The sequence below is a fragment of the Coregonus clupeaformis genome, chromosome 2 (assembly GCF_020615455.1).
Source record: "Coregonus clupeaformis isolate EN_2021a chromosome 2, ASM2061545v1, whole genome shotgun sequence".
Taxonomy (NCBI): domain Eukaryota; kingdom Metazoa; phylum Chordata; class Actinopteri; order Salmoniformes; family Salmonidae; genus Coregonus; species Coregonus clupeaformis.
Genome location: NC_059193.1, coordinates 12,108,127 through 12,121,044, shown reverse-complemented (window position 1 = coordinate 12,121,044; position 12,918 = coordinate 12,108,127). Strand labels below are relative to the sequence as shown.

The 12,918-nt window shown below is 43.6% G+C and overlaps 1 protein-coding gene across 5 annotated transcripts in view; it reads right to left on the bottom strand.

Annotated features, from left to right (window-relative positions):
• gria1a (glutamate receptor, ionotropic, AMPA 1a) overlaps positions 1-12,918 on the bottom strand; it is a 184,598-nt gene that overhangs the window by 66,503 nt on the left and 105,177 nt on the right. For all 5 annotated transcript variants that reach the window (XM_041839048.2, XM_041839054.2, XM_041839062.2 and 2 more), the window contains exons 6-9: positions 12,632-12,790; positions 11,823-11,990; positions 8,288-8,392; positions 6,901-7,014 (exon numbers count right to left, since the gene is read on the bottom strand). In XM_041839048.2, the coding sequence (XP_041694982.2) occupies positions 6,901-7,014; positions 8,288-8,392; positions 11,823-11,990; positions 12,632-12,790 (546 nt within the window). The remainder of the gene's footprint in view (positions 1-6,900; positions 7,015-8,287; positions 8,393-11,822; positions 11,991-12,631; positions 12,791-12,918) is intronic.

The window sequence follows — 12,918 nt, the reverse complement described above, 5'->3', positions numbered from 1 at the left end:
TACCAGCTAGGCAACCAATTAGACCTTTTCAGAGATATTGGACATCCTGGCAAGATTACAGCTGACATGACACCTGAGGCCATGTACTCACTCACTCACTCACTCACTCACTCACTCACTCACTCACTCACTCACTCACTCACTCACTCACTCACTCACTCACTCACTCACTCACTCACTCACTCACTCACTCACTCACTCACTCACTCAGCTAGCACATAACGTTCTAAGAACCATATGTTTCTTAGAGCTTGGTGAGAGCGTGGTTGTCCTATGGTTATTTTGCATACAACCTTCCCACAACGTTCTGGGAATGGTGCAGGATAGTTGCTTGGCTTTGGAACATTCTCAGCACTTTTAAGGAACTTGACAAAATAACATTATTTTCTTGGTATTTCATTACTTTAACAGAACCTTTCCTAAAAGTTCAAACATGGTTACATGGTTACATTGGTAGTGTTCTAGGAATGTTCTCCAACTGGTTTGACATTGGGAATGTTTTCAAATAGTTCAGAGAATGTTAAGAAACAACCATCTCCAGTGGGAATTTCAATATTTCAGTATAACGTTTCCACCAGGATTCCTTATGGTTCTATTTAAATTAATGTTCTCAAATTGTCCCAAGAAACGTAAAGAAACAACGGTCTTCTGTGGGAATTTCAGCACTTCAGCATCACGTTTTCTGCAGGTTTCCATGCAGTTCTATTTAAAGTCAGGTTCCATAAAAACCACAAGAAAACATTAGTAATGTTCAAAGAACGTTCTCAGAATGTTATTGAAAAACATAAAAAATCTGTTCTCAGCATCAACAAAACTCTCTCTATCCTCTATCTTGTTAAGTGTGTTCAGGTGTGTTGGCCGCGACCACTAATCGGCCACACCTGATCTTAATGAGTGCTTGTTTCCTTTGAAATGGGTTCTGTTTGAATAGACTAAAATGAACAGCTTTTTAGCATGCCATGTTTATGAGTTAAAAAACATGGCATGCTAACTCCATCTTGGTGGATGCAGTGGACTAATTTCAATGATAGAGAACATAAGATCATAGGTTCAAATCTCACTGACACCGTGCCACAATAAAAAAGAAATGTGTTTGCATGATTAATGCCTAAGGAAATGAATTTCCATGTGTCCTATCTGTGCTTGGAGTTCAGAACAGTTAACCCAAACTAAGCTAGCAGTGTTATTAAAAGTCTTATTGAAACATTCAGTTAACGTTTTAAGAAAGTTATTAAAAAACCTCAAAATAACTTATCCGTTCTCAGAACGTTAATAAAACCTCCCAGGAAAACGTTCAGGGAACCATAGTAAAATGTTCTCAGAACCTCCCTGCAACTAAAATGTAACATTCCCAGAAAAGGTGACATTTTCACTTCCGTTCTCAGAATGTTTAAAAAAACGTTCAGTTTTACCGGTCATGAAACGTATGGCTTCATTCCCAGAACCAATGGGAAACCAAAAACGTACGCTCCAACAACATCCAAGGAACCAAATGTGCTAGTTGGGAACCAACTAAATAAGAAAAAATGTCAAAGAGCGATAGAGCTCTAGATGAGCCAGATGTCCAGAGCAGTAATGGTACACTGGAGGAAGTAGTGGAGGAGAACCAAGTCGTTTCAAGCTACAGTAGCAATTTAAGCTAAGACTGCGCTGAGCGCCCAAATCCTTATTCCACATTTTATCAGCTGCTGTAGAGGCCAGTTTTCCTCTGTGTGTTATGGTAATAACTGTCCCCCTGCTGGTTACGGATGAGTTGAAGGTAATCATCGCTACACACAGAGCCTCTAGGTCTGGCAGAGAGACAGGACCCCAGGGAGGGAGTGGAGGGAAAGGTCAGTTTCAGGGCAGTTTGACAGGCCAACACACACACACACACACACACGCCACACAGAAACACACAGATAGCAGGTCCACTAGGACTCACTCTCTCACTGACCTATAATAGGTCAACAGAGACCGGCTGCCTCTCAGGCGGAGTACCAACACCAACACACACACACACACACACACACACAACACCATGGCTTTGGACAGATGTTCTAGAAATGCACCCGTTCTTCTTTCATTCCTTCCTAACATCCTAAAAGCAGAGAGAATCAATGTATTCTAATGCATCCAGTTACAGTGAGGGAAAAAAGTATTTGATCCCCTGCTGATTTTGTACGTTTGCCCACTGACAAAGAAATAATCAGTCTATAATTTTAATGGTAGGTTTATTTGAACAGTGAGAGACAGAATAACAACAAAAAAATCCAGAAAAGCGCATGTCAAAAATGTTATAAATTGATTTGCATTTTAATGAGGGAAATAAGTATTTGACCCCTCTGCAAAACATGACTTAGTACTTGGTGGCAAAACCCTTGTTGGCAATCACAGAGGTCAGACGTTTCTTGTAGTTGGCCACCAGGTTTGCACATATCTCAGGAGGGATTTTGTCCCACTCCTCTTTGCAGATCTTATTCAAGTCATTAAGGTTTCGAGGCTGATGTTTGGCAACTCGAACCTTCAGCTTCCTCCACAGATTTTCTATGGGATTTAGGTCTGGAGACTGGCTAGGCCACTCCAGGACCTTAATGTGCTTCTTCTTGAGCCACTCCTTTGTTGCCTTGGCCGTGTGTTTTGGGTCATTGTCATGCTGGAATACCCATCCACGACCCATTTTCAATGCCCTGGCTGAGGGAAGGAGGTTCTCACCCAAGATTTGACGGGACCGTCCATCGTTCCTTTGATGCGGTGAAGTTGTCCTGTCCCCTTAGCATAAAAACACCCCCAAAGCATAATGTTTCCACCTCCATGTTTTACAGTGGGGATGGTGTTCTTGGGGTCATAGGCAACATTCCTCCTCCTTCAAACACGGCGAGTTGAGTTGATGCCAAAGAGCTCAATTTTGGTCTCATCTGACCACAACACTTTCACCCAGTTTTCCTCTGAATAATTCAGATGTTCATTGGCAAACTTCAGACGGCCCTGTATATGTGCTTTCTTGAGCAGGGGGATCTTGCGGGCGCTGCAGGATTTCAGTCCTTCACGGCGTAGTGTGTTACCAATTGTTTTCTTGGTGACTATGGTCCCAGCTGCCTTGAGATGATTGACAAGATCCTCCCGTGTAGTTTTGGGCTCATTCCTCACCATTCTCATGATCATTGCAACTCCACGAGGTGAGATCTTGCATGGAGCCCCAGGCCGAGGGAGATTGACAGTTATTTTGTGTTTCTTCCATTTGCGAATAATCGCACCAACTGTTGTCACCTTCTCACCAAGCTGCTTGGCGATGGTCTTGTAGCCCATTCCAGCCTTGTGTAGGTCTACAATCTTGTCCCTGACATCCTTGGAGAGCTCTTTGGTCTTGGCCATGGTGGAGAGTTTGGAATCTGATTGATTGATTGCTTCTGTGGACAGGTGTCTTTTATACAGATAACAAGCTGAGATTAGGAGCACTCCCTTTAAGAGTGTGCTCCTAATCTCAGCTCGTTACCTGTATAAAAGACACCTGGGAGCCAGAAATCTTTCTGATTGAGAGGGGGTCAAATACTTATTTCCCTCATTAAAATGCAAATCAATTTATAACACTTTTGACATGGGTTTTTCTGGATTATTTTGTGGTTATTCTGTCTCTTACTGTTCAAATTAACCTACCATTAAAATGATAGACTGATCATTTCTTTGTCAGTGGGCCAACGTACAAAATCAGCAGATGATCAAATACTTTTTTCCCTCACTGTATATCTAATGTCTGATCGTTGATGAGGGTTCTTGAGTCCAGTCTACAGTGTAATAATTCCTCTTTGAAAGAAAACGTGGTTGTGCCCATAGTAAACATATATATATATAAAGTGGGGAAAAAAAGTATTTAGTCAGCCACCAATTGTGCAAGTTCTCCCACTTAAAAAGATGAGAGAGGCCTGTAATTTTCATCATAGGTACACATCAACTATGACAGACAAATTGAGGAAAAAAAATCCAGAAAATCACATTGTAGGATTTTTTATGAATTTATTTGCAAATTATGGTTGAAAATAAGTATTTGGTCAATAACAAAAGTTTCCTGTTCTCCACTCATTACCTGTATTAACTGCACCTGTTTGAACTTGTTATCAGTATAAAAGACACCTGTCCACAACCTCAAACAGTCACACTCCGAACTCCACTATGGCCAAGACCAAAGAGCTGTCAAAGGACACCAGAAACAAAATTGTAGACCTGCACTAGGCTGGGAAGACAAAATCTGCAATAGGTAAGCAGCTTGGTTTGAAGAAATCAACTGAGGGAGCAATTATTAGGAAATGGAAGACATACAAGACCACTGATAATCTCCCTCGATCTGGGGCTCCACGCAAGATCTCACCCCGTGGGGTCAAAATGATCACAAGAACGGTGAGCAAAAATCCCAGAACCACACGGGGGACCTAGTGAATGACCTGCAGAGAGCTGGGACCAAAGTCACAAAGCCTACCATCAGTAACACACTACGCCGCCAGGGACTCAAATCCTGCAGTGCCAGACGTGTCCCCCTGCTTAAGCCAGTACATGTCCAGGCCCGTCTGAAGTTTGCTAGAGTGCATTTGGATGATCCAGAAGAGGATTGGGAGAATGTCATATGGTCAGATAAAACCAAAATAGAACTTTTTGGTAAAAACTCAACTCGTCGTGTTTGGAGGACAAAGAATGCTGAGTTGCATCCAAAGAACACCATACCTACTGTGAAGCATGGGGGTGGAAACATCATGCTTTGGGGCTGTTTTTCTGCAAAGGGACTAGGGACGACTGATCCGTGTAAAGGGAAAGAATGAATGGGGCCATGTATCGTGAGATTTTGAGTGAAAACCTCCTTCCATCAGCAAGGGCATTGAAGATGAAACGTGGCTGGGTCTTTCAGCATGACAATGATCCCAAACACACCGCCGGGCAACGAAGGAGTGGCTTCGTAAGAAGCATTTCAAGGTCCTGGAGTGGCCTAGCCAGTCTCCAGATCTCAACCCCATAGAAAATCTTTGGAGGGAGTTGAAAGTCTGTGTTGCCCAGCGACAGCCCCAAAACATCACTGCTCTAGAGGAGATCTGCATGGAGGAATGGGCCAAAATACCAGCAACAGTGTGTGAAAACCTTGTGAAGACTTACAGAAAACGTTTGACCCTTTTTTATTGCCAACAAAGGGTATATAACAAAGTATTGAGAAACTTTTGTTATTGACCAAATACTTATTTTCCACCATAATTTGCAAATAAATTCATTAAAAATCCTACAATGTGATTTTCTTGAAGTTTTTTTCTCATTTTGTCTGTCATACTTGACGTGTACCTATGATGAAAATTACAGGCCTCTCTCATCTTTTTAAGTGGGAGAACTTGCACAATTGGTGGCTGACTAAATACTTTTTTCCCCCACTGTATATATATATTTTTAAAGGCGATTCCACAGAAAGAAAACCCAAAACTTAGATTCAGGTCCATAGCCTGGCCTTAAAACTATACTATGTCTGCCTGTAAAGGCACCAAGCCTTCCTGATAGATTAAGGACAGTAATCCTTTCCTCCTTCCTCCGTACCCCCCACCTCCCACTACCCCAAGCGAGAGCTCCTGTCTGTGGGCAGGAGACATCAAAGGGCCTGGGGAAGCGAAGGAAGCAGCAGGGAGGAGAACACATCCTCACATTACATCACTACTGAGTAAAGTCTCTGTGAGTCCGCGATGTGACTGAAATAAGAAACAGGCTATAGGCTAACAGAGTGGCCAGGAGAGAAGGAAAGAAGGGACGGAAATGTGTCTGTGTCAGTGGGAATTTCTGTCTTGTCAGGGCTAAGATTAACTCTTTCACACACACACACATACACACACACACACACACACACACACACACACCAGGGTTCCGTTAGCCGGTATTAGTCGGCTTTTGGAATATTTTAATTTTTTTAAAGGCAGGCTTCATCAGCGCGTCACACACCACTGCAATGAGCTGGAGGTAGTATGCATTTTGAAAACATATACGTAATTGTTGGAAACCTGTTTTACTACATATTATGAGGCATGTCTTACCTTGCTTCAAAGTAGCCTAGCCAAAATCAGAGCATTTCCGAGGAGGCAATTATTTTATATCAACTTTATTTCATTGTCCAGTAGCCAAAGGCACAATCCGAGTCATATTAGATCTCCCCTCTTTCTTCATTTCTAACTGATATTTTCATCTCTTTCATATGAAACCGCTCGCTTTTGACAATGGTGTTTTCCAGCAAATTGCATTACGGAACGAACATTCGCGCGTAGCCTACTGTCTTGTTTGCATTGCTGCGCCTATAATGTGAATAAATAATACTTTATCAACATTTTAAGCTAAACATTCTGATCTGTTGCATCAGACTCATTGCTTTTTAACGTTTATATTGTTTTATGTAGCCTAGGCCTACTGGTCGTATGAATTTGGGATCTATCGTCTCACAACTGTCCCATAGTCTGTTTGGAACAGGCTATTTCTTTCTCGACAAACTGACAAATAGAATAGGTCAACTTTTCTACTATGGGATATAGTAGATTGACATAGGCTAGTGATTTTGCTGTTCATTACTCGACTTGTTGGCTGAGGAAAAGTAAATGTGTACAGTTATTCTAACATCTTCAAAGTGCGCATCAGAATTTGGTAAGAAGGACCGCACGTCGTTGCATCCTCGACTTGCATATTTTTTAAACATGAATGACCATAATCTAAATGTGATTTCTGTTATTCTGAGCACCGTGGGTGGACGCCCTAATCAGGTTACGCACCCAATGCATATGGGTCCGGTAAATTTCTCAAATGTCCGGTAAATTAAAATGCTGCCAGTCAAATGTGGATGTCCAGTGCCACATTTTCCTAACGGAAACCCCGACACACACACACACACACATAAACACACACACACACACTGACCAGGATGGTGGTAACTATGTAGGTCCTGTTCTGTAGGCCGTAGCTGCTGTCGTTGCTGCCTCTCATGAAGGTAGCTGTGCTCACGTACTTCTCGTCCTCGGTCCAGTAGCCCACCTGATACACACACAAGATAAACAGACAAGTGAAGAAACTGACAGGCTATGAAGGAAACCTTGATTTGATCTGATACTGTACTGTACAGATATGATATGAGACTGCAATGAAACACTAATGGGCACGACTCCAACACCATCATTAAGTTTGCCGACGACACAACAGTGGTAGGCCTGATCACCGACAACGATGAGACAGCCTATAGGGAGGAGGTCAGAGATCTGGCCGTGTGGTGCCAGGACAACAACCTCTCCCTCAACGTGACCAAGACAAAGGAGATGATTGTGGACTACAGGAAAAAAAAGAGGACTGAGCACGCCCCCATTCTCATCAACGGGGCTGTAGTGGAACAGGTTGAGAGCTTCAAGTTCCTTGGTGTCCACATCACCAATGAACTATCATGGTCCAAACACACCAAGACAGTCGTGAAGAGGGCATGACAAAGCCTATTCCCCCTCAGGAGACTAAAAAGATTTGGCATGGGTCCTCAGATCCTCAAAAAATTCTACAGCTGCACCATCGAGAGCATCCTGACTGGTTGCATCACCGCCTGGTATGGCAACTGCTTGGCCTCTGACCGCAAGGCACTACAGAGGGTAGTGCATACGGCCCAGTACATCACTGGGGCAAAGCTTCCTGCCATCCAGGACCTCTATACCAGGCGGTGTCAGAGGAAGGCCCTCAAAATTGTCAAAGACTCCAGCCACCCTAGTCATAGACTGTTCTCTCTGCTACCGCACGGCAAGCGGTACCGGAGTGCCAAGTCTAGGTCCAAAAGACTTCTCAACAGCTTCTACCCCCAAGCCATAAGACTCCTGAACAGCTAATCATGGCTACCCGGACTATTTGCACTGCCCCCCCCCCCCATCCTTTTTACGCTGCTGCTACTCTGTTAAGTATTTATGCATAGTCACTTTAACTCTACCCACATGTACATATTACCTCAACTACCTCAACTAGCCGGTGCCCCCGCACATTGACTCTGCAACGGTACCCCCCTGTATATATAGCCTCCCTACTGTCACTTTATTTTACTTCTGCTCTTTTTTCTCAACACTTTTTTTGTTGTTGTTTTATTCTTACTTTTTTTTGTTTAAAATAAATGCACTGTTGGTTAAGGGCTGTAAGTAAGCATTTCACTGTAATGTCTGCACCTGTTGTATTCGGCGCATGTGACCAATAAAATTTGATTTGATTTGACATCAAAAATATCCTATAAGATCCCACTAGATCCCATAAGATCCCATAAGATCCTACAGACCTCATGACTCACCTTCTTAGGTCCAGAGGGGGCAAGCTCCATGACACTGACGGTGAAGTTGGTCCTGCGTCCTTTCTCATTGAACTGGATATGACCCGTCAGGCCATCGATACGCACCTGACACACGGGGAGGGACAGGAAGGACAGCACCAATAACACAGAGACACAGGAAGCAGTTACGATGTAGGTTTTTAGGTGTAGGACTCATAAGAAAGTCTTATTGTATTAGCCTCATTGACAGAGAACATCAGCTGGAGTTCTGTTTCTTCAAGAGCCTTGTCTGGATGTTCAACGGAACATGTGTGTGTAGCGTGTACATTATTATGTGTGTGTGTGTGTGTGTGTGTGTGTGTGTGTGTGTGTGTGTGTGTGTTCAAAACATTAGGAACACCTGCTCTTTCTATGACATAGACTGACCAGGTAAATCCAGGTGAAAGCTATGATCCCTTATTGATGTCACCTGTTAAACCCACTTCAACCAGTGTAGATGAAGGAGAGGAGACAGGTTAATGAAGGAGTTTTAAGCCTTGACACAACTGAGACATGGATTGTGTATGTGTGCCATTCAGAGGGTGAATGGACAAGACTAAATATTTAAGTGCCTTTGAACAGGGTATGGTAGTAGGTGCCAGGCGCACCGGTTTGAGTGTGTCAAGAACTGCAACGCTACTGGGTTTCTAGGGGGTGCAACACAATATTAGGAAGGTTTTGAGTGTGTGTGTGTGTTTAAGTGTGTAGTGTGTGTGTGTGTAGCGTGTGTTCAGTGCAGCATGTTAGTGTTGGCAGCATGATGAGTTTAATTGAGCGAGCGGGGCATCAATCTCCTCTCTATCCACAGGCAGATGGCTGCATTCACTCATACCAGACCACAGCTAGACACAGCCGTGGAGGCACTGTGTGTGAGTGTGTGAGTATGTGTGTGTGTGTGTGCATCAATTAGACCACAGTTCCACAGAGCCACACCAGAGAGACCAGTGTGAGACTGAGAGCATCTGTCTGTTTAAAAGCTTAAGTCAAGGGCCCAACTAAAATATCAATACAATAACATCTTAATGACTACATGAGTACATATTACCTCAATGACCTTGACTAACCGGAGCCCCCGCACATTGACTCGGTACCGGTACCCCCTGTATATAGCCTCGCTATTGTTATTTTTGCTGCTGCTCTTTAATTATTTGTTACTTTTATTTCATATTATTATGTTTTTTTGTGATTTTTTGGGGCATTCATTCTTAAAACTGCATTGTTGGTTAAGGGCTTGTAAGTAAGCATTTCACTGTAAGGTCTACACCTGTTGTATTCGGCGCATGTGACAAATAACATTTGATTTGATTTGATCCAATTAATAATAATAATAATAATAATAATAATAATAATAATAACAATTAGTAATGTCGTCAGTACCAGAAAACAGCTCCCCATCTGCTAGCAGATATTGATAATCAATCCAGTTCATGGCATATTCCTCTGCAGGCACGTCTAGGGCAATTACTAATAATCGCACAGCAACATTGATTTATTCAGTTTGTGTCTGAAAACCTATTGGGCCCTGTCTTTTCTGTCTGTCTGTCTCCCTCCTTCTCTCTCTCTCTCTGTCTGTCTCCCCCCTTCTCTCTCTCTCTCTGTCTGTCTCCCCCCTTCTCTCTCTCTCTCTCTCTCTGTCTGTCTCCCCCTTCTCTCTCTCTCTCTCTCTCTCTCTCTCTCTCTCTCTGTCTCCCCCCCTTCTCTCTCTCTCTCTCTCTCTGTCTGTCTCCCCCCCTTTTCTCTCTCTCTCTCTCTCTGTCTGTCTCCCCCCTTCTCTCTCTCTCTCTCTCTCTGTCTCCCCCTTTCTCTCTCTCTCTCTCTGTCTCCCCCTTCTCTCTCTCTCTCTCTCTCTCTCTCTCTCTCTCTCTCTGTCTGTCTCCCCCCCTTCTCTCTCTCTCTCTCTCTCTCTCTCTCTCTCTCTCTCTCTCTCTCTCTCTCTCCCTGTCTGTCTCCCCCCTCTCTCTCTCTCTCTCTCTCTCTCTCTCTCTCTCTCATCGGTTTAAACAATTTTACTTCAGATTCTGGGCCTGGTTGCATAATAAATCTTTACTTAATTTCCCCCTTATCTTTTCCCTTAAAGTTTCCTTTGAAGTTTCCTTAACTTAAAGTCAGTTGCACAAAACATTTGAAGGCAAATGTTCCCCTTAAATGAAGTGAAAAAGTGAAGGGTGCCCATGAGGTCCCTTAAGTGCTTCATTCAGTATGGATATCAATGTAAACAGCACTTGTGGAGGTGAATGTTTTCCTCTGCCCTGGTTTCAAAGGGAAAACATCAACCAGCTAGCTAGCTACTTAGCTAAACAATGGAAGGTGCACAATCCATGGCGACAAAGCTAGCTGGCTAGCTAGCTACCTACTCTGTAAGTTAGCTTGAGTGCTAGGTAGTAATAGAAACAAGTTGAGAAAAATGTAACAAAAATAACCGTTTTATTATCTTCTATATCAATTAGTTTCTTCTGTCTTGAATAAATGTGATCTCTTTGGTGAGACGTTGATTCAGTGAATCAGGTCGTCTCAACAGTAACCAAAGACGCTTTCTGCCGTACATGCCTTCAAACTACAGTAAAATTATAACCTAAGGAAATGTTTGAGGGGCTCTATGTAACACCTTTAAACAATTCCCTTAGGTAAAGGGAAACATTTAAGATGTTTTCTGCAACCGGGCCCTGATGTTTATCCAAGTTTCTCCAAACCTCAAATTTCGAGGTGTTTTTGACACCCTGGGTTGCTCCTACTGCTACGAGTGCTCCTTTATGCGGCTCCTCCTGTACTAATTCTGAATGGTTAAGTTAAGAGTTAAGGTTTGGGGTAGGGTAGGGTTAAAACAAAAACAACTCCATGGTTAAGTTTAGGCATTCATTCTTAATGGTTAAGTTAAGGGTTAAAGTTTGGGATAGTATTAAACAAAAACACACAGAAATGAGTGTCTACGTCCATCCATCATCACCACCCTAGCAAAACCCAAGCCTACTTGATGGTAATAGCACTCATCGCTGCCCCTAGTGGCGGGTTTTGAAGGCATCTCCTGACTTCCTCAGGACATGGATTGACATCTAATTTCGAAGTGAATCTTGAGTGACCTGGCTGCTCGCTCACCCTTTCGGTAATACTAAACCAAGTGCTTTATTTCATTCCCATCTCGGAACATTGCATTACTAAACTCCATTGTTGATGTCATATTCTATGATGATCACAGCCAGGTTTTATTGCCTGCAGGTTTTGTTTACCTAATGTGATGTCACATTCCATCCAGGAAGCTCATAGGTGACTCAATGGGAATGTTAGGTGACAGAATAGAGATCTAATTTGTTCAGCAGGGCCTGACTCAGGATGGGTTAGCCAACGTGCCACTCAGGAGCTTGTCTGTGTATGTTGTTGTGCTTGTGTGTGTCTATGTAAGAGTGTGTGGGTGTATCTCTCATTTCTACCAGCAGAGTAGTTTGTGGTGTATGTACCTGTTATAAGATTCTCTGAATGTCTTTGCCATGACCCTCGGGTCCAGATATTTTGGTGTGTGTACCTGTTGCAGGGCTCTCTGTATATCTATGCCTTGGCCCCAGGGTGCGGGCGGGTTGGCGAGGCATTCGCCTGCGTTGCCACGGCGAGAGATGTCTATCCTCTGTTTCCGAAGGTTCTGGAACGCTGTAGACATCACCTTAACCCCGTCATATGTCAATGCTCCAGTGTACTACAGACAGAGAGAGAGAAGGGGGGATGGAGTGGTGCGAGCGAGAGAGAGAAAGAGAGAGAGAAAGAGAGAGAGAGCGAGAGAGAGACATCCTCATTACACTTAAAACACCACATATTGAGAGGGTTTGCTCATGATAAAACAAATTCAAGAGGAGGGTGATGAAAGCAAGTAAGGCAGAGATCATTATAGAGAGATCAGAGCAGAGATCATTATAGAGAGATCAGAGGAGAGAACATTATACAGAGTTCAGAGCAGAGATTGCCTTAAGTGTGCCTTTAGGTGTGTGTGTGTGTGTGTGCTTCCAGACCTGGGAGCAACGTAAGATAGGCAACGCGACAAGGTCTGGGGAGGATGTCGGATTCTCATGGACATTTCAAGGGAGGGTCCTCTTCAGACATACAACTCACTCAACAAATCACGAGTTTGGGAAGCAGGACTTACAATGCTGGAGGAAATTGGATATGCAGCGATATGATATGGTAGCGAGATGACCGGAGAAGCGTGTCCGATTTCCGACTCGTACTCTGTCCCAACTGATGCCGGAACTTGTACTGACATGTTAAGCTGGAGCATTGGAACATTGCAACCCGTCTGTCTAGAGAGACTTGTGTGTATGTCTGTGCAGTGCAATGCAGTACCTTCAGGCGTCTCTTGGGGACCTTGGCGTCTTTGTTTTCGAACTCCATCCACTGCTGAATGGTACGGCTGACGTTCTGCTCTGTGTAGTTGACCAGCTGGAAGCCTGTGATGTTGGCCCCGCCTTTCCTCAGGTCTGTTAGGTCAATGTCCAGAAAACCCTGATAGGAAGCGGATGCAGAGAGGACAGACAGACAGAGAGATGATATAGAGACGGATGGACAGATAGAGAGAGGATATAGAGACAGATGGACAGACAGAGAGATGATATAGAGACAGATGGACAGAT